The 22794-nt window shown below is 42.6% G+C and overlaps 1 protein-coding gene across 2 annotated transcripts in view; it reads left to right on the forward strand.

The window, feature by feature from the left end:
• The first annotated feature begins 11175 nt into the window (after positions 1-11175).
• Positions 11176-22794, forward strand: part of PRKCE (protein kinase C epsilon) — a 670827-nt gene continuing 659208 nt past the window's right edge. The window contains exon 1 of one of the 2 annotated variants that reach the window (XM_082249847.1): positions 11176-12415. In XM_082249847.1, the coding sequence (XP_082105973.1) occupies positions 12068-12415 (348 nt within the window). In that variant the 5' untranslated portion in view covers positions 11176-12067. The remainder of the gene's footprint in view (positions 12416-22794) is intronic. The other variant, XM_082249848.1, reaches the window with a different exon arrangement.

Raw genomic sequence — 22794 nt, forward strand, 5'->3', positions numbered from 1 at the left:
GTGCATATGTATAGCACTGATTACTTTAGTAATGTCACTGGTACCCCCAAAAGTGTCAAAAATGTCAGTCAAGGGTCCAATCTGTCCGCCGCAATGTTGCAGTCCCGCAAAACAAATTGCAGGTCGCCGCCATTACTCGTTAAAAAAAGAAACACCAAAAATGACAGAAATCTATCCCTTAGTTAGTAAACGCAATACCTTTTGCGCAAACCAATCAAAATACGCTTATTGTGATTTTTTTTTACCAAACATTTGATTTTTACATTTTTTTGGGAAATTTCATTAAAAAAATGTGAAAAATATTGTTATTTTTGCAGAATTGTTGCACTTTTTTTGATTATAGCGCATGATCAAAAATTTGCACAGGTGATCAAATACCACCAAAAGAAAGCTCTATTTGTGGGGAAAAAAGGACGTCAAATTCGTTTAGGTACAACATCGCACGACCGCGCAATTGTCCGTTAAAGTCACGCAGTGCCGAATCGCAAAATACCCCCTGGTCAGAAAGGGGGTAAAATCTTCCAGGGCTTAAGTGGTTAAATGCAGTGAAATGTAATTTTTCTCAAAAATGGGGTTTGAAAGACCGCTGCGCAAATACTGCGTGACAAAAAATATTGCAATGACCGCCATTTTATTCTCCAGAGTCTTTGCTAAAATATATATATAATGTTTGCGGGTTATAAGTAGTTTTCTAGCAAAAAATACTTATTTTAACTTGTGAACAACATGTGTCAAAAATGGTCCCGGTCCTTAAGTGGTTAATGCATTCTAAACTTTCAGTGCTGCAGCTGTCCCCCAGACACCCCCCCCCCTTTTTCTTACCTGAACCTGATAGTTCAAGTGAGGAGCACAAGCCCAGCGGCTCCAGCCACTGTCTCAGGTCCCTGGGGGTCCCCAAGGAATTCAATTAATTTGCAGGGATTTTCTCCCACTTACTGTTTGGCCTAGAGACAGAAAGTGAAGGGAAATCTTTGCAATGGGACACAGATGGTGAAAAAAAAATTCCCAGTGGTTATAACCCTCCCTTACCTATCCTACTTTAGGGAGCAGGCAGCTGCTGCTTCCTTAACAACCATGACTCATCTGCTGTCAACAGGATTCCCCACTGACAGCAGAATGTAAGCCAAAGAGGACCCGTCTTGGGAAAAAAAAAAGCAGTGCGGGGGTTCTCCCTTTTTCCACCCCCTTTCCTGGTCTGCTGAGCTGCATTCTCGGATAAGGGTCTGGTATAGATTTTGGGGATGACCCCACCCAATTTTTTTTAAGGGTCTGGTATAGATTTTATGGGGGACCCTATGTCATTTCTTTATGTATTTTGGTGTAGGGTTCCCCTAAAAATCTATACCAGACCTGAAGGGCCTGGTAAAGATTGCTTGGGGGGGGGGGGGCTGTCTTTTTGATCACATTCTGCTGTCAGTGGGGAGTGCAGATGAGTCATGATTGTTAAAAATGAATGAAACGAAATGAATGCAAAGGATGCAAAATTAATTTCTAAAACGAATAGGTTTAATTAACTAATGCATCCGAAACTAAATTAAACTAAAATTTACGACATGCACATGTCTACTAAGCTCTAATTTTTACCATCCAATATGCTAAGAATACTAAGAGCCATGTAATAAAGGCCAGTGACTTTTGCTCATCAGATTGGACTTACGCTGCAAGGGATTCCAACTCTGCATTGAACCAAAGACCAGACTACCGGTATCACTCAAGAGGGAGGGGCTAGGAGCAGCAACGAGGGACCCGAGAAGAGGAGGATCCAGGTTGCCCTGTGCAAAACCACTGCACAGAGGAGGTAACTATAACATGTAAAAAAATTAGACTTTACATGAGATTTTTACATTTTACATTTCAATTTAACATTAATAACCCTGTCTGTACAGGGCTAGCAGATCTCATTAACCCATAAAAACTAAATTTGAAGACTTGGGTTCTGCATTCTGTGGTGCTCATTTACTAAAACTGGATTATGCTAATTCTGTTGCAGCTGTGCGTGGTGGCTTCTAACTTCAGCTTGTTCGATTTGACATTGAGCCCTCGTTCCCACTAAATGCGGCATTGAAATCTAGCAAGTTCATCTGAACACGCATGATCTCAAAGGCGAATTTCATTTGGACTTTGGGGGCGACTTGAAAGACATCTGTGCAGCTTCATGCACAGATGTCTAATAAAATCGCCCCTGAAGTCACCAAAAGTAGTGCAGGAACTGCTTTTGGATGCTCCCATTGCCGGCAGTAGGCTCAAATCGCATGACAAATCGGCTGATGTGAACGGGGGCTAAAACCTGGAAGCTGATTGGTTTCTACGCAGAGCTGCACCAAATTTTACACTTTCCAGCTTTAGTAAATGAACCCTTCCACCATTATTTTCCAGCACAGTCTTAACCCTCTTGGGCATGGAGTTCACCAGAGCTTCACAGGTTGCCACTGGAGTCCTCTTATACTCTTCCATGACTACATCATGTAGCTGGTGGATGTTAGAGAGCTTGCGCTCCTCCACCTTCCATTTGAGGATGCCCCACAGATGCTCAATAGTGTTTAGGTCTGGAGACATGCTTGGCCAGACCATCACCTTTAGCCTCAGCTTCTTTAGCAAGGCAGTGATCGTCTTGGAGGTGTGTTTGGGGTCCGAATCGTGTTGGAATACTGCCCTGTGGCCCAGTCTCCAAAGGGAGGGGATCATGCTCTGCTTCAGTATGGCACAGTACATGTTGGCATTTGTGGTTCCCTCAATGAACTGTAGCTCCCCAGTGCCAGCAGAACTCATGTAGCCCCAGACCATGACACTCCCACCTACATGCTTGACTGTAGGCAAGACACACTTGGTTGTCGCCACACACGCTTGACACCATCTGAACCAAATAAGTTTATCTCAGACCACAGGACATGGTTCCAGTAATCCATGTCCTTAGTCTGCTTGTCTTCAGCAAACTGTTTGTGGGCTTTCTTGTGCATCTTTAGAAGAGGCTTCCTTCTGGGATGACAGCCATGCAGACCAATTTGATGCAGTGTGCGGCGTATGGTCGAAGCACTGACAGGCTGACCCCCCACCCCTTCAACCTCTGCAGCAATGCTGGCAGCACTCATACATCTATTTCCCAAAGACAACATCTGGATTTGATGCGGACCACGTGCACTCAACCTCTTTGGTCGACCATGGAGAGGCCTGTTCTTAGTGAAACCTGTCCTGTTAAACCGCTGTATGGTCTTGGCCACCGTGCTGCAGCTCAGTTTCAGGGTCTTGGCAATCTTGTTATAGCCTAGGCCATCTTTATGTAGAGCAACAATTCTTTTTTCAGATCCTCAGAGTTCTTTGCCATGAGGTGCCATGATAAACTTCCAGTGACCGGTATGAGAGAGTGAGAGCGACAACACCACATTTAACACACCTACTCCCCATTCACACCTGAGACCTTGTAACATTAACGAGTCACATGACACTGGGAGGGAAAATGGCTAATTGGGCCCAATTTGGACATTGTCACTTAGAGGTGTACTTACTTTTGTTGCCAGCGGTTTAGACATTAATGGCTGTGTGTTGAGTTATTTTGAGGGACAGCAAACTTTTGAGAGACAGCAAAATATGGAAAAGGGTCCTTCACAGAAGTCCATACAAAATGTTAAATGAAGCCATACATTAGAAGGCACCTCTGGTGTATAACAAATGCTGCAGGATAATGCCAAGAGAGGGAAGGAGTCCTTTACCTTCACCAAAGCACATAGAGCCTCTTACCCCAAGTTGTAGACCACCTAGGTCCTAAATGGTAAAACAGCTCTCAAATGAACAATAGACTTCTCCAGGCTCCAGCCAAATTGTATGAAGACTGTGAATTGCAGATGTTCTTCACTTACAGATAATTGCTTTAAGTCCCGATTCACATCGGGCCGATTTGACATGTCAAATCGCATGCAAAATCAGAGCCTATTGCCGGCAATAGCACTGTCCGAATCAGTGCGATGCTGACTTTGCTGCGCCGCACCAATTCCCAAAAGTAGTTTCTGCACTTTTGGCAACCTCGGGTGATTTCCATAGACATCTGTGTAGGAATGACATTGGGGCCCCTGAACTCGCACTGATATGTGGGTTTGAAATCGGTCAGCTGAAGTCACACTATTTCAAACTTGCCCTCAGTGTTTAAGGGGGGGGGGGGGGGGTTCATCTCAAGAGAGCCCCACAATGCCAATGGGGGAATAACATACAAATAAATCAGCACTCACTATAAACAAGCTAAATATGATCTTAACCACTTAAGTCCCGGAGGATTTGGCTGCTAAAAGACCAGGGGTTTTTTTGCGATTTTTTACTGCGTTACTTTAACGGACAATTGCGCGGTCGTGCGACGCTGTACCTAAACGAATTTGACGTCCTTTTTTTCCCACAAACAGAGCTTTCTTTTGGTGGTATTTGATCACCTGTGCGATTTTTTGATCATGCGCTATAAACAAAAAAAAGAGCGTCAATTTTGCAAAAATAACAATATTTTTCACTTTTTTTTTGTATGAAATTCCCCCCCCAAAAAAATGTAAAAATCAACATTTTTTAACATTTTCGGTCAATTTTTTTTATGCTACATATGTTTGGTGTAAAAAAAATCGCAAAAAGCGTATTTTGATTGGTTTGCGCAAAAGTTATCGCGTTTACTAACAAAGGGAAAGATTTTTGTCATTTTTGGTGTTTTTTTTTTTTAACGCGTAATGGCGGCGATCTGCGATTTTTTTTTCGGTACTACGACATTGCGGCGGACAGATCGGACCCTTGACTGACATTTTTGACACTTTTGGGGTTACCAGTGACATTACTGCAGTAATCAGTGCTATACATATGCACTGTTACTGCAAAAATGACACTGGCAGGGAAGGGGTTAACTGTATTGGAGAGGGAGGGGTTAAGTGTGTCCTAGGGGCGTGATTCTAACTGTATAGGGACATGGCTATTGGTGTAAAAACAAAGATCAACGGTCCTACATAGTAGAACCGTTTGATCTTCATTTTTACACCAGGGAGAATGACGGGCGGCTTGTTTAAATAAACCGATCCGCCTTTCTCCCTTCACCGGAGCGATCGTAGTGTGACCGGCGGACATCGGGTCCGCCGGTCACACGCACTGACTTGTCAGTGAACGAGGCGTGGCGGGCGTGCGCCTCGGCGGGCGCCCGCCCGCAATTGGCTCTCGAGTCAGTGACAGGCGAGTGACGTACCCATCCGTCACTCTGCCTGGCCGGGGCTGACCGCCGCAGTATATAGTCGTGCGGCGGTCGGCAACCGGTTAAAGTCACAGTCCAAAAATGTCCTTCCAAAGAATTTTCTACTTTTGCAAGTCTAATATACAGTGCCTTGCGAAAGTATTTGGCCCCCTTGAACTTTTCGACCTTTTGCCACATTTCAGGCTTCAAACATAAAGATAGAAAACTGTAATTTTTTGTGAAGAATCAACAACAAGTGGGACACAATCATGAAGTGGAATGAAATTTATTGGATATTTCAAACTTTGGGGGCCAAATACTTTCGCAAGGCACTGTAGAAAGGCAAATCCAGTGATGTCCCCCTCTGATTGTAGCTCCTTTGCGGTGTTTTCCTCACGCCAGGGAAAAATGTTGAGATAATAAATGCTATATGGTGCAGTATGTCTAATACAACCAATGTAACAGAATGTGTTTATACTGTGCTTACATCAAATAAATCATCATTGAATCCAAATGTGTTTATATACACTCGAAAAACATCAAGTCATTTAAACTTCTGGGATATTGATCTGGTCAGTTAAGTAGCAGAAGGGGTTGTTAATCAATTTCAGCTGCTTTGATGTTAATGAAATTAACAACAGGGGCACTAGATGAGACAACCTCCAAAACAGAATAGTTTTACAGGTGGAGGCCACTAAAATGTTTTTCCCTGCTCATCTTTTCCAACTGTTTTTCACTAGTTTTGCATTTGACTAGGGTCATTGTCACTACTGGTAGCATTAGGCAGTACCTGGACCCTATAGAGGTTGCACAGGCATTCCAACTCCTCCAGGATTTAATATCAATACGTGCCATTGCCAGAAGGTTTGCTGTGTCTCCCAGCATAGTCTCAAAAGCATGGAGGAGATTCCAGGAGACAGGCAGTTACTCTAGGAGAGCTGGACAGGGCCAAAGAAGGTTCTTAACCCATCAGCAGGACTGGTATCTGCTCCTTTGTGCAAGGAGGAACAGGATGAGCACTGCCAGAGCCATACAAAATGACTTCTAGCAGGTCACTGGTGTGAATGTCTCTGACCAAAAAATCAGAAACAGACTTCATGAGGGTGGCCTGAGGGCCCAATGTCCTCTAGTGGGCCCTGTGCTCACTGCCTGGCACCATGGAGCTCGACTGGCATTTGCCAATGAACACCAGATTTGGCAGGTCCACCACTGGCGCCCTGTGATTTTTACAGATGAGCGCAGGTGACGGATGTGAAAGGGTCTGGGGAAGCCATGGAGAACATTATGCTGCCTTTAACATCAATCAACATGACCAGTTTGGTGGTGGGTCAGTGATGGTCTGGAGAGGCATATCCATGGAGGGACACACAGACCTCTACAGGCTAGACAATGGCACCCTGACTGCCATTTGGTATTGGGATGAAATCTTTGGACCCATTGTCAGACCCTACGCTGGTGCAGTTGGTCCTAGGTTCCTCCTGGTGCATGACAATCATCAGCCTCATGAGGGGAGAGTATCCAGCCAGTTCTTGGAGGAGGAAGGAATTGATACCATTAAATGGCCCCTCACTTGCCTGACCTAAATCCAATAGAACACCTCTGGGACATTATGTTTTGGTCCATCTGATGCCGCCAGGTTGCACCTCAATCTGTTCAGTAGCTCAGTGATGCCCTGGTCCAGATCTGGGAGGAAATACCCCAGGACACCATCCGTCGTCTCAAAAGGAACATGCCCAGACTTTGTAAGGCATGCATACAAGCACATGGGGGGGGGGGGGGCATACAAACCACCGAGGACCATTTTGAGTTGCTGCAATGAAATAGCAGCAAAATAAACTAGCCTGCTGCACCATTTTTTTACTTTGATTTTTTTTTTTTTTTGGGGGGGGGGTCAATTAATTCAACCCTCTGTGGATTGATCATTTTCATTGCCACAATGTGGCATCCTTTCATTCCTAACACATTTCCCAGTCCATATCAGTATAGATATTCAGCATAAGATTTTTTCCCCTTTGAGCTCTGATGTGTTTTCAAAGTGTTCCTTTAAATTTTTTGAGCAGTGTATACATACCCTAAAGCCTCGTACACACGCACCGATTGTTGGCCGTAAATTTTCGGCCAACGTCCGATCGGCCGATTGTCGGCTTGTTAGTATGATGCTTCCGACAACCGACTGCGACTTTTCGGCCGAACAAAATCTGGTGTGCATGCTATAAAATTTTTGTGGGCCGTCACCAGAACGGCCGATTGTTCGTCAGTCAGTACAGATTTCGGCCGACAAAAGTCAGATGAGCAAGACTGGGCATGCTCAGAGAAGAAAAAACACACGGAAAGTAGACCAGAACATGACATCACTTCTGCAGTTGGTTGTTGTTGGCCGACAAAATTCGTGTGCAGTCTTTAGCACATTTCAACCAACACAACATCACTGGACAAAAGACGGCCGATCTTTCGGCCGACAATCGGTGCGTGTGTACGGGGCTTTACCACCAAGTATCTGGGAAGTGACGTCATCACGTGGAGGCCATATTAACTGTGGATTTAGGCGTTTTTTACAAGTGGTTGTAAGTAGATTGTTACTATTAAACATTTTATTTTTTACTTTTACTGCTGCACTATGTGCCCTTCTTTGTTATCTTGCATGAGTGAGTCCTAACATTGGATGATGGAGGATCAGAAGGAGTATTGATTACAGCGCTTACTTTATAACATTCTGGTAAGGTGCATGGTGTGACCATAGTTGTACCATGTGGTTGGAAATAATACTTCACATTTTGGGCACTTGAGCATGCAACACCATGAGTGGTTTGCCACTTTGCACAACTTTATAATTTACATAATTTTTATTATTCATTCTTTGGAGGTTATATGCATCTTCTTTGGATGTGAACGCGTGGGATTCTCATCAGGGAGGATTATTTTTGGATGCACTAATAATCTTACATTTGGTATGGTACTTTAGGGTGATTGATGCTCATATATTTGCACAGGGGACCTTTAAAGGGATACACGCACATATAAACACACTTTTGTGAGTAATATGATTTTCAGTTGGAGAATCAAGTTTTGTTACAAAATCGCACAATGGGAGTTTATTTCATTTCTTTGGAGCTTCCAAAATATTGTATTGCGGTGTGCATGGAAGGAATCTTCTGGAGGAGAGGTTGAGATACACAGCGATAGTCACATCGGAATATTATTGAAGGCTCTATCTGAGATACCTAAGGGTAAGGTTATATATATATATATATATATATACAGTAAAACCTTGGATTGAGAGTAACTTGGTTTGAGAGCGCTTTGCAAGACAAGCAAATTTTTAAAATAAATTTTGACTTGATATACAAGCGATGTCTTGATATACAAGTAGCGTCATGTCACAACTGGGTATAGAAGAGAAGAGAGGAGCCTCTAAGTGTAGCAAAATGGTTACATTTAATGAAGGTTGAATATTTAGCAGCTCACAAGGTTGATGATTAAAACAGGCACATCCAAGTATGCAGGCATCCGGGGTAAAGCTGTCCACATAGACCATCCTCCGGACTGCCATCTTCATCACACCCTTCCACGCTGCGCTCCACGAGCGATTCAAAGTCTCGCTTTCAGATCACTCTACTGCAGGCTATTCTTCCCAATCACAATTGCAGACTAACATCGGTGAGAGCCAGTGGTTCAGAAGATGGTCTATGTGGACAGCTTTACCCCGGATGCCTGCATACTTAGATGTGCCTCTTTAATCATCAACCATGTGAGTTGCTAAATGTTGTACCTTCATTAAATGTCCCCATACTGCTACACTTAGAGGCGCCTCTCTTCTCTTTTATACTCTGTAGCTCCTGCTGGATTTTGCTTCTAATCCCCTTGTGGAGTCGCCATTTGTGGATGGACATTTTATGATGACACAACCTATCACATTGCTATAATCTTTGTATATAGACTATAAACTGAAAGACTTATGAATAAATGGTTGTGGAACGAATCATCTGAGTTTCCATTATTTCTTATGGGAAAATTCGCTTTGATATAATAGTGCTTTGGATTACAAGCATGTTTCCGGAACAAATTATGCTCGCAATCCAAGGTTTTACTGTATATATATTTATTAATTTATTTTTTTAATACCACATTTGAATTCAGTTAGGATTTATTTGATGTAAGCACAGTATAAACGTATATTATGTTACAATGATTGTATTAGACATACTACACCATATAGCATTTTTCTTTTTTAGATTTTTCACTGGCATGAGGTAAACACCACAAATGAGGTACAGATGACATAAACGGGAGTTGCCTACCTATATTGGACTTGGGAAAGTAGAAAGTCCTTTGGAAGGACATTTTTGGATCATGACTTTGAGAGCATACTTAGGTTGTTCATAGTTAGCGCTGATAGAAAGTATTACAAACTCCATATACTCACAATATTCCTAGTAAAAGAAGCATGTCATCAGTAATTGAAAAAAACTCAAATAAGCAAGATCCTTGTGCGTGATGACGTCACGCGTCTAATGGGCCATACACACTATAAGATTTTCTGAAGACCTTTTCCTTTAGACTTACCAAAACCATATAAAATGAGGTCAAACCTAAACACTTTCAATTTGTATGCAATCTGGCAGGCCCTTGCACTACATAGAAAAGGTAAATCTGAAGGAAAAATTCTTCAGAAAATCTGTAGTGTGTATGGCCCTTTAGCCTCACCGAATATGTTCTGTTGTCATAAGACGTCATCTGGGGCAGTGTGCGTGCGTATGTATTAACTGTTTGCCTGAAGTTCAGCTATGAAATTTTATTGACTGGGATTTCACCTACTTTAAGGAGACATTTTTTTTTTTACCCTTGAATTGTTTCTTCTCCCCAAACTAAAAGCTATCTATCCCCTACTCTCCCATCTCAGAAAACTGGGAGGCTAATAAGTCAGCACTAAAAGAATACAAGATAGTACCTTTTGCATTTCAACGGATAAGCAACATTTTGTCATTTTCTGATCCATGGCAGAACACAATTCCTAGGTGGACATGTCAAACCTGATACAAATATAAATACAAATATACAGATATAAATATAATCACACAGATATAAATACACAAATAAAAAGTTTTGCATTCCAACAGAACAGCAATATTGTATCTTTTTTTTTTAATCTTTGCTACAACACAGTTCCCCAGAGGTAATGTCATATCTGATACATGGGATAATATATAAATAGAAATACACACATATGAATAAAAATACACAAATATAAATATACAAATATTAATACACATATATAAATACACAAATATACATTTTTGCATTCCAACAGAACAGCAATATTGTATCTTTTTTTTAAATCTTTGCTACAACACAATTCCCCAGAGGTAATGTCATATCTGATACATGGGATAATATATAAATAGAAATAAACACATATGAATAAAAATACACAAATATAAATATACAAATATTAATACACATATATATATATAAATACACAAATATACATTTTTGCATTCCAACAGAACAGCAATATTGTATCTTTTTTTTTTTTAATCTTTGCTAAAACACAGTTTCCCAGAGGTAATGTCCTATCTGATACATGGGATAATATATAAATATAAATACACACATATTAATAAAAATACACAAATATAAATATACAAATATTAATACACATATATAAATACACAAATATACATTTTTGCATTCCAACAGAACAGCAATATTGAATCTTTTTTAAAAAAATCTTTGCTACAACACAATTCCCCAGAGGTAATGTCATATCTGATACATGGGATAATATATAAATATAAATACATACACACACATATAAATAAAAATACACAAATATAAAGTTTTGTATTCCAAAAGATCAGCAACATTATATAATTTTTTGATCCTTGGCAGAACAATCCCCCAGAGGAAATGTCAAACCTGACACATAAGATCCATATATAAATACAAATATACAAATAATAATACACAGATATAAATACAAAGTTTTGCATTCCAACAGATCTGAAACATTGTATCATCTTTTTGATCATTGCTACAACACAGTGTACTGCTTCCCTGGCAGAGGAAATGTCATACCTGATCAGAGAGGTAACTAAGTATTTAAATAGTGAAAGTGGCCTGCTGCTGCCCTGATATGTGAGCCAGCCAGGGACAGGGCTGCCAGCCTCCACCCCCACCCCCCCTTACACACACACTGCTAGGTAGGAGCTGCTGAAGCCTCCATTGCCTGTATGTGTCAGCAGCACACTCTGACGTCTTCTGTGCATTTCCTGCATTACAAGGAGAGAGGAGGAGGAGGAGGAGGGGTTGGGTGTCGCTGCTGATCAGCACCAACAAGCTCTTTAGGCAGCAGCAGCCTGCCAGCCATCCAGCAGGAATCTGCACACTGGATCCAAGGATTTCTGCAGCCGGCCCAGCCCAGGCTCATGTATATTGCATGGGAGCAGCTGGAGGCGTCCCTGGGGAGGTGACCCCAGTCCTGATGCGGATGTGAGCTCCCTGCTTTTTTGGCCGTGCTGTGTTGTGCGCGGGGGAGGATTGCTGTGTTGACCTCGGACCCGAAGGAGGACTGCGGCGGCTGCATGGATCAGCTGAGACTGTAGGTAGAGAGAGGAGACAGACAGACAGAGAGAGAGAGAGAGGAGTCAGCAGTAAAACCCCCCCTCCACCCGGCCGGGATTACATGAGGATCTCCAGAGACCTTGCAAGCTGCAAGAGGAGGAGGAGGACGTCCCCCTTGTTTTCCGTTAGAAATCAGCCCTGGATTGAGTGGGAGTCGCAAGGAAGAGAGCAGGCAGATCCCATCGGATCTCCATCGATCGCTGCAAGCTGAGAGGTGGTGGATCTCGCCCCCCCCTCCCCCCTGTTAACCCCTCGCTCGCCATGGTGGTCTTCAATGGTTTGCTGAAGATCAGGATCTGCGAGGCTGTCAACCTGAAGCCCACGGCTTGGTCCCTGAGGCACGCGGTGGGGCCCCGACCCCAGACCTTCCTGCTGGACCCCTACATCGCCGTCAATGTAGACGACTCCAGGATCGGCCAGACCTGCACCAAGCAGAAGACCAACAGCCCAGCCTGGCACGATGACTTCTCCACCGACGTCTGCAATGGCAGGAAGATCGAGCTGGCCGTCTTCCACGATGCCCCCATCGGCTACGATGACTTTGTGGCCAATTGCACCATCCAGTTCGAGGATCTGCTGCAGAATGGGAGCCGGCACTTCGAGGATTGGGTAAGACAGATGGGGCAGCTGCACACACATGGCCTTAAAGCCTATTGTTATACTGCTGGAGTGTGGAGGAAATCCTCTAGTGGGGATTGACACAGCCACACATCCCTCTGCTTCCTCCTGTGTCCCCTGTGGGGGGAGCATTGAGGATGGAGGGGTGATCTGCTGCTGGAGGCACTGATAGATACCCTGTATGTGGCCTGGTGGAGCTACAAACCTCCATCAACCATAACCTTGATGTTATGGTCCCAACTCCCAAGTGTCATCTCCAGGTACTCTGATTACCAGTTTGACCTTTTTATGTCAAGGTGTTTCTAAAACATTCCAAAATTGTACCCAATGAAATTAGGATAGAAATTGTTTACTGTTGGACTTGTAGATCTTCTGCTTCACACATTCTCATTATTATTACTCCTGGTGGAGCTACAAGTCCCAGTGTACTGGGCTCCATCAGCCTTCTTGATGTTATGGTCCCAATTGTCAAAGTGTCATCTTCAAGCACTCTGGATTACCATTTTGTCATGGTGTGCCAAATTTTTAACCCAATGAAATGGATAGAAATTGTTGTACCCCAAATTGTAGAATGCTGTTTGTGGTCTGGACCTAATAGCACACATGTGTATTGTCTTACTATTGAACTTGTAGATCTTAAGCTGGTGGGAAATGACAGAGGCACATAATACTGCTTTTACTGCTGGTGGTCGCAAGTGTCAAGGTGTTGTCTCCATGTACTCTGATTACCACTTTGTCCTTTTTGTCAGGCTGTTCCCAGACATTTCAAAATCCAACCCAATAAAATGAGCATATAAATAGTTGTACCCCAAAAATGTGTTTTAGAATGCCTTTTTGTGGTCTGGACCTATAGCACGCGAGTATCCTCTTATTATTGTACCTGTAGACCTTCAGCTGGTAAGGAATGACATAAGCACACATTCTGCTCACTCCTGATGGAGCTACAAGTCCCAGCGTACTGGGCTGATGGAGCTACAAGTCCCAGCGTACTGGGCTCTATCAACCTTCTTGATATTATGGTTTCAAGTGTTTGACATTTTTTGTCAGGGTGTTCCCAAAACATTACAAAATCCAACCCAATGAAATGAGGATAGAAATAGTTTACTATTTGACTTGTAGTTCTTCTGCTGGTGGGGAATGACACAGTCACACATTTCCATTATAACTCCTGGTAGAGCTACAAGTCCCAGTGTACTGGGCTCCATCAGCCTTCTTGATGTTATGGTCCCAATTGTCATCTCCAGGTACTCTGATTACCAGTTTGACCTTTTTTTTGTCAGGGTGTTCCCAAAACATTCCAAAATGTTACCCAGTGAAATGAGGATAGAATTTGTTTACTATTGGACTTGTAGATCTTCTGCTTCACATATTCTCATTATTACTCCTGGTGGAGCTACAAGTCCCAGTGTACTGGGCTCCATCAGCCTTCTTGATATTATGGTTCCAAGTGTTTGACCTTTTTGTGTCAGGGTGTTCCCAAAACATTCCAAAATCCAACCCAATGAAATGAGGATAGAAATTGTTTACTATTTGACTTGTAGTTCTTCTGCTGGTGGTGAATGACAGTCACACATTCCCATTATTACTCCTGGTAGAGCTACAAGTCCCAGTGTTTTGGGCTCCATCAATCATTTTGATGTTTTGGTCCCAAGTGTCAAAGTCTCATCTCTAAGCACTCTGATTACAATTTTGCCCTTTTTGTCAGGGTGTTCCCAAAAAATTCTAAAATCCACCCCAGTGAAATGCATATCTAAATTGCTGTACCCCATAAAGTGATTGTAGAATGCTGTTTGTGGTCTGGACCTATAGCGCACATAAGTATCATCTTAATATTGAACTTGTAGATCTTCTGCTGGTAAAGGACACAGTCACATATTCCTGCTCTTACTCCTGGTGGAGCCACAAGTCCCAGTGTACTAGGCTCTGTCAGCCTTCTTGATTTTACGGTCCCAAGTGTCAAAGTGTCATCTCCAGTTACTATGAAAACTAGTTTGACCTTGTTGTCAGGGTGTTCCCAAAACATTTTAAAGTCTAACCCAATGAAATGAGGCTAGAAATTGTTTACTATTTGACTTGTAGATCTTCTGCTGATGAGGAATGACATAAGCACACATGCCTGTTATTACTCCTGGTGGAGCTACAAGTCCCAGCATACTGGGCTCCATCAACCTTCTTAATGTTGTTGTTATACAGGATTATATAGCGCCAACAGTTTCCGCAGCACTTTTGTCCAAAGTGTCATCTCCATGTACTCTGATTACCAGTTTAACCTTTTTGTCAGGTTGTTCCCCAACACGTTCCAAAATCTAACCTGAAATTGATTGTAGAATGCTGTTTGCGGTCTAGACTTATAGCACACTTAAGTATCACCTTACTGTTGGACTTGTAGATCTTCTGCTGGTGGGGAATGAATAACACAAGTCACATATTCCGCAAGTCACATATTCCTGCTGGTGAAGCCAAAGTGCCAAGATGTCATCTCCAGGTGCTCTGATTACCATTTCTACAAACAATTTTTTAGGTACAATTTCTATCCTCATTTAATTGGGTTGGATGATTTTTGCGGTCTGAACCTATTGCACAAATCTCCAGGTACTCTGATTACCATTTTGTCCTTTTTTTTTTTTTTTTTTTTTTGTCAGGGCATTCCCACAACATTCCAAAATCCAACCAATGAAATAAGGATAGAAATTGTTGTACCCCGAGCTTTTATGGTAGGATGCCATTTGTGGTCTGGACCTATAACGCACATAAGTATCATCTTACTATTGGACTAGCTCTTTTGCTGGTGGGAAATTGCATAGTTACACATTCCTTCTCTTACTCTTGGTGGAGCTACAAGTCCCAGCATACGGGGCTTCATTAACCTTCTTGATGTTATTGACCCAAGTGTCATCTCCAGGTACTCTGATTACCAGTTTGCCATTTTTGTCAGGGTGTTACCAAAACATTCCAAATCCAACCCAATCAAACCAGGCTAGAAATTGTTGTAGCCCAAAGTTAATTGTAGAATGTTATTTGAGGTTTGGATCTACAGGGCACATAAGCAGTATGGTACTATTGAGCTTGTAGTTCCTATGCTGGTGAGAAGTGACATATCTACACATTCCTTCTCTTACACCTGGTGGAGCTACAAGTCCCAGCATACTGCGCTCCATCAACCTTCTTGAGGTTATGGTCCCAGCTATCTGGTGCCATCTTATAGCACTCGAAGTGCCAATGTGTCCTTTTTTTAGGGTGTTCCCAAAACATTCCTAAAATTAACCCAATCAAATGTCAATAGAAATTGCTGTCCCACAAGAATTAATTGTAGAATACCATTTGTGGTCAGGATCTACAGCACACATAGGAAGTATGTTATAGGTGGATTTGTAGATCTGTAGCTGGTGGGGGAATGACTTGGCTGCACATTTCTGCTTGTCCTCATGTGCCCATTGCATCATGGATGGGGGAGGCATTGGGGAATGAGGGGTGAGTTGCTGATGGAGGCACTAGACTGCCAAAAAACGAATATGGCCTAGTGGAACTTAATAATCCCAGTGTACTGGGCTCCATCAATCTTCCTGATATTATGGCTCCTAGTGTCAAAGTTCCATTTCCTGGCACTCTGATTGCCAGTGTTCCAAAACTGAACCCAATAAAGTGAGTTCCCAAAACATTCCTAATTTGAACCCAATCAAATGAGCTTCCGAAACTGAACAAGGAGAGATGGGTTTCCAAGTTGCACATAGCTGAAAACAGCCTCTTTTTTTACTATTATTTATGTTGCGGTGTATATGTCACTGTCCCAGCAGAGCTTCCAATCTAATATCCATGCAGAGTCTCCTGTACATGCAGGTTGCTGGACCAATAAAGAGAGATGTTAGTTGACCTGTCAATTCATCCTGTATATATTCGGCAATTGCTGCCTAACATTTTGCAGAAGACCAGTTTTTTTCTTCAAGCTCTTACATTTTGTCAATATTTTTTTACTATTGTTACATGGTGTGTAATGTTTATCTGTACACATTACAGCATTTGTTATTGTTATTATATAACACAGACAGTTTGCAAAGATAACAGTTCAATACAATTCAACACAAGAGGGTTGGATGGACCCTGCTTATGTAAGCTTGCAATGCTACATGTACATGGGACATTTTAAAAAGTCCCTTGAATGCTGGAATTTAAAGGACGTTTAAAACGTCCATTGTGTCGCGCTTGCATGCCGCGTTTGGACGCGTTAAGCGGGCGTTTTCGCTCAGAACAGTTTCTAGAAGTCAAAAAATCATTCCCCTTTAAAATGGAAAAACGCGAGCGCTAAATGTGGGTGATCGCGTTCGGTAGCATTCTTGCGTTTGAACACAGGTAAATACGCGTTCGAACGCAAATAATTGCTTTCCAAAAAACGACACTGAACTCATCTGCCTGTAAATGACTGTAAACGACCCTGTGTACATGGACAGATAAGATAACATAGAGGTGGGTTCAGAGGCTTCTGAAAAAAACGCCCAACTGCTCCTAAACGGCCTTGCAGTTGCAGTGTACATGGACCCTTAAAGACCAATCGGATGATTGTGTATACCAGCAGAGCTGACACTTGTTGGTCCCTGTTTAGTCACATGTGCATACCTGTTCTAGAATCTACATAGGCAGAAACTAGTAAATCAGTAAGCACAGTGATATTTGCCTTGTGTAATACAACATCCTACATAAAAACACCTTCCTTCCACTTGTCTTCCCTTTCAAATATAATTATCATTGCTGTTCTGTTTTTATTCTGTACCCCTTGATATGACCCTTGAATCATTGGTGCAGTTTGAGCCCCAGTAGAGCTTACACTTTAGTCTTCCTGCCCCATCACATGGACAGAGATGGCATTTTGGCTTTCCAACTCCGTCACATGTGCAAACTTTAATGAACCTGTCATTATGCTATTACCTTATCCATAAAATCTCTATGTATGGTAAGGACTGGATAGAGGTACAGCTGATCAGCAGAAATGTATGAAATGTGCCTATGGTCTTTGTAACCTACACAGGCTGGCCATATACTGTTCTATTTTAAATTGGGTAAAAATTGAGCTCTGGTTGATCCTGCCACCCAACATGACAAAATTCGATTGAGAATTTAAAACAGCCGGTCAGAAAAAAAGCTAGTCGTAAAGTGACTTTAGCCAGTCAGCTGAAGTCGGTGTACAATAGCCTGCAGCGGGAGAGTTTCTATCTGCACTGCTTAGCATGGCTGGGGAAATTCATACAGTTCTAATGGGTATGGCCAGCTTTATGATGGGCTACTTTGACTACTGAGCAGTGGTGGGCAGTCACTGTGGAGCTCCTGTGCAGGATCAATTTTAGGGCTCTCCATGCAACTCATTTTTAAAGAAAAAAACTGCATTTATTGGGTATCCCTGGACAGCGAGATAAGTGTGCCATGTTCAGGTCTACATGACAGTGACAGGGGCCTCCATCATCCATATGACTGATGTCTAGTATAAATGGACCCTTGTGCAGCTGCACAGTCTGTGTCTAGTATGCCCATCCCCTCCAATGAGAAAGTAATGGAAACCCACCAATGACTATTTCAGGAAGACAAATGCTATCCCTTGTGTGTATTGACAAGAGCATCAATGAATATATTCTCTAGATTTTTCCTAGGAGGCCTCCATGGTAGCAATTTCTGACACTACGGTAGTAGATTGTATTTGTCACTGTGTCTGTAATAAAAACTCTCTGTGCTGCAGTACAGCAAATAGTCCAATATAAGCTTGCCATGGAAAATGACAGCATGACTGGAAGAATCTTGTTGCTATGGGGCAGTACTGACAGTTCCTTTTTTAGCCACTTTGGTGAATGAGGGCTATTAAGAGCTAATGTACTATTGTTGAATGCTGTGGTTAAATTTAATATAGTATACAGCCAATACTTGGGCTATACAATGTAAAATGTGGATGCATTTCCTCAACTGGAAGCCACAAATTCTACATACAGCTGCCTATGGAATAGAATGGTTTTACGTGGTATGCACCGGTACTTGCGCAAAATGCGCATTCTTATGGCTGTAAGAACCTGGATGCAGATTGTCTGCATCCAGGGTGGAGTGTCTGTACCCATGCTGGTGTTTATGCAAGTACTAACATATACCTAATGTAGATCCTTTGATTTCTATGGGTGGCTGTATGCAGCACCTGTGGTTCCCATGTGGGGAGATGCACCCAAATTTTACATTGTATAGCCCAGGTGCATGAGGCCTATAAGGAAGCATACAGATAGAATCAGCTGGTGTTGTTATACAGAACCTCTTTGACATAGGTGCGTGCACACAGGGTGTGCCAGGTGTTCCTGGGCACACCCTAATCACCCTGTGTGGTGCATATTTCCCCTGTTTAGACCCCTAATCTTTCACAAAATACAAAAAAAGCTCCCTTTTTTTTTCTGTAAATGTAAAAAAAAAAATAAAAAAAAAAAAAAAAATGTTAAAAATATCCTACTCTACTGAAACCAATCTTTGCCCTTGTGACACCTTTCACTGCTCTACTGGCACCGTGTGTGTGTGTGTGTGTGTGTGTGTGTGTGTGTGTGTGTGTGTGTAATAGGCATACAGTATATTTTTTTTGGGGCGCGCGCCTATGTTCTTTGAAGTCAGAAGTCAAAATTCTGGTATTCTGTTAAAGTTCATGGACAGAAAGTGTCCAGTGGTGCCTGTGGCAGCCAATTGGGAAGGAGCCGTCATTTTTTTTTTTTCCCAGAACAAATGTAACATGCTTGTTAGAGTCTGAATAGTTAATAAAGGGAATCCCACCCCTTTCCCTTTTTTTTTTTTTTTTTTTATTTTTTTTTTTTTTTACTCTTACTAACTAAACACTGTTATATAATATAAATAAATTATCCAATAAATAGCTTGCTTTAAAACAATAATGGCTAAGGAAAATGTTGTCTGCTTTCATTTGAATTCCACTTGACGCTCTGTGTTTTTAAAAAAATAAAAAATGACCCTTTGCACCCTCCGCCATTGTACCCCTGGCTGCCGTGAGTTGAAGGAAATCCTTATGTTGGATAATGACCTTTCCTGGATCTTCCTGCTTTTCTGTGTATACATGAGAAGAGGCCAGTGAGGACATGAGCAAACCGCAGGGACGTTGTGCATTGTATTCTTAGGCTGTGGTTACAGAGGTGTCGGGTGCTGGACTGGCAGCTGTAATCATCTGCTTCCCATCATAGATTGTGCAAATCGCACGCCACGGCCTACAGCGCTACTTATTTAAGTTTCAATGGTTTTTATTGAGTTTTGTGAGAAAAAGAGTTTACAGCGCACAAAAGAGCCAACATGGCTCAACCATATTCTTTAAAGACATTAAACTGCACGGAATACATAAAATACAGCGGTGCCAATTCAGAAAGTCACAATAGCAAAAATGAGAAACCAACAAATCAGTACAAGACATTTTATGCTCAGGCCTCAGGCTGGTCATCCAGCAAATGAAGCGAAAACATAGAGACAGCGCCCCCTCCATATTACACTAAAGGGCAGGCGGTCCGGGCCCGAACCCCCCCCCCCCCCGGCGCCCCTACGGGAACATACTGCGCCCCTGGGGGAGGACGGCCCCCGACCCCAGTACCAAGCCCTCAACTAGTGGGGGGCGTAGCCTGTCATCCGTGCACTATCAGAAAGTACCAAAGGAAGAAAAGAAGAAACCGAGGGAACAGAACAAGACCAGGGAGAAAAGAGGAAACAGCAGAGGAGGGTAGCAGGAGTGGGAAAGTGGGAAAAGGATAGAAACAACAACGGCTGGTGAGAAAATAGAGGGTCGACACCCAGGTCCCGCTCACCCCTAAGGGGGAAGTTTCCCCAACATCACGTCCAAAGCGACCGAGGCGCCCGACCACCCCTATGAGGGGCCCGCCAGGTACCTTATCCAGGGGTCCCATGTTTTGTCAAACATACTCATCCTGTCATTCAATAACGCCACCATCCGTTCGTTTATCATGATCCAGGTCAGTTTGGCTTTTAAAAGCTCAAATGGCATCACTGGCGCTACTTATTTAAGTATAAAAAGCTGAGATGGCCAATGATTCATGGAGTTCAATCAAAATTTGGCTTTTCAGACTTTAAAATTGGTTTAGCTAGAATTGATCTAATCTAATGTATGTGGGCCACCAAAGCTCCAGTCTAGTCCTAACCATTGCATAAGGCAGGGGTGTCCAAACTATGGTCCTTCAGCTGTTCAGGAACTACAATTCCCATCATGCCTACTAGTTATGTCTGTGAATGTCAGAGATTTACAATGCCTCATGGGATGTGTAGTTCTGCAACAGCTGGAGGCCGGGCCATAGTTTGGACACCCCTGGCATAAGGCTTTATGAAAGAGCATGAGACAGAAAGTTTCTTATTAGATCCAACCGGTTGTGTGTTCCTGCATATGGTTTTTTGACAGCCAGTGGGATCCACATACTGTATGTTACAGTCCGCTTGTGCAATCCACTTTAGGTAGATCTACCAACAGGTATGTAATGCAAGGGCCTGCCTGATTGGATACCAACTAATTGGATAGTCTGGTTAGGTTCTCCTCTTACATAGTTTGGCTTGACCTGAAGTTGATTGTACAAGGTGAATATTTGAAGACTAGACCGCTCTCATACAGTACAAATATACCTCAATAAATAATAAAGCAAATGTGTAATAAATTCCATTAAAAACTGTCCAAATAAAGTGCTCAGTATAAATTGAGTCCAGAAGTGATGGAAAAAAAATAAAGTGTTAAAAAAAAAAAACAGAGCGACACCCAGGGCACACGGCACTCATCGGAAAAATATCACCTCTTTTCTCAAAGCAGGTCAAAATCGCTAAAGGTATCTCCAGCAAGTGTTTCCCCAAAACAGTGATCATATGCTTGATCCACCAGCGATATCCTGAACATAATTCAGAGATCCTCAAACTATGGCCCTCCAGCTGTTGTGGAACTACACATCCCATGAGGCATTGTAAAACTCTGACATTCACAGACATGACTAGGCATGATGGGAATTGTAGTTCCTGAACAGCTGGAGGGCCATAGTTTGAAGACCCTTGATATAGATGATTAAGAGCCACCATGATCTGTAAAGTTCTCCTGTGCCTTTTAAGAGATCCTATGCGTACCTCACTTACAAAGCGAAGATGTCAAGAAACCTCTCATAGTGTAGAAAATTCAGATGTAATTAAAATTGCACTTGCATCAATAAAAATATACTCGGGCATTAAATGGAAACTAAAAACGCCGGTTTATGCTACACCTGCTTCATGCCTAAGTATATTTTTATGGGTCATCAGGGGGGTCGACTGTCAGAACCAGGAAGAGAGAGCCGGCCCCCTGATGAAGCGCCACAACGTATGCACATTTTCGGTTGATTGCTCAGGAACTTCTATGTAATGCAATGCACAGCTGTGCGGTGGAACGTGGTGTGCAAAAATGTAACGTCATATTGTGTGGTTTTGTGTGTGTTTGTTTGTTTGTTTGTTTGTTATGTGAACACCAACATAGTGATGTGAACTGAAGCAATAGAACATAAGTCTTTTCTATGCATTAGGACTGCGTTGGGCAACGTTGCTCAACAAGCCTGGTGTAAATAAGCTCTTCAAGTCTCTCTGAGTGATGACGATTCATCTGGACTTTGTAAAAGAAAAGACTTCTTTGGGGGGGGCATGTGATTTTTTTTTTTTTTTTTTTTTTTTTTTTTTTTTTTTTTTTTCTTTTGTGATGTTAGCAGACAACATGCAGAACTGTTTGGGTCTCTGGCTGGTATTGTAGGGGTTAATCTACAATCTGTTCCTTGCTTTTCTCAGATTTTCTTTGATATGGAAATGAAGTAAAGTCATATGTAGTGATGTAACTGGCTTGTTTTATATCACACATTTATTATTCAGCTAAGATTATAATTGAGTGTGCTTGAGGAGGGGAGGCTTTAGGGCATGGGTGTCCAACCTTTTGGCTTCTCTGGGCCACATTGAGTGTAGAGAGATTTTCTCGGGCCGCATATAAAATATATACTATAGTTAAGGTATGTAATAAAATGCCGCTGCGCCCTTCCCGCGCCGCCGCGCCCCCCGCACTAATTTAACACAACTAGAGGATGATCAAATGAAATGGAACCAATATACAGAGGTTTAAGTCTTCTGAGAGATAATAAAGGAACACTCTAACCACCATGAACACTTCAGTGATTTGAAGTGGTCATGGTGATAGGAGTCAACCACCCCCCCTCCCCTCCGAGGCAGCCTCTGCCTACCATTAGTTGGAAGCTGCTGTGGCCATGGCCCTGACCTGACTTCCTTCCTCCCCAGCAAAAAAATGTTTTCAGGGGGCAGTGGGCCGCATTGCCTGCGACTCTGGGCCGCATGTGTCCCTCGGGCCA

Source organism: Pelophylax lessonae (assembly GCF_965119305.1).
Source record: "Pelophylax lessonae genome assembly, chromosome: 3".
NCBI lineage: Eukaryota > Metazoa > Chordata > Amphibia > Anura > Ranidae > Pelophylax > Pelophylax lessonae.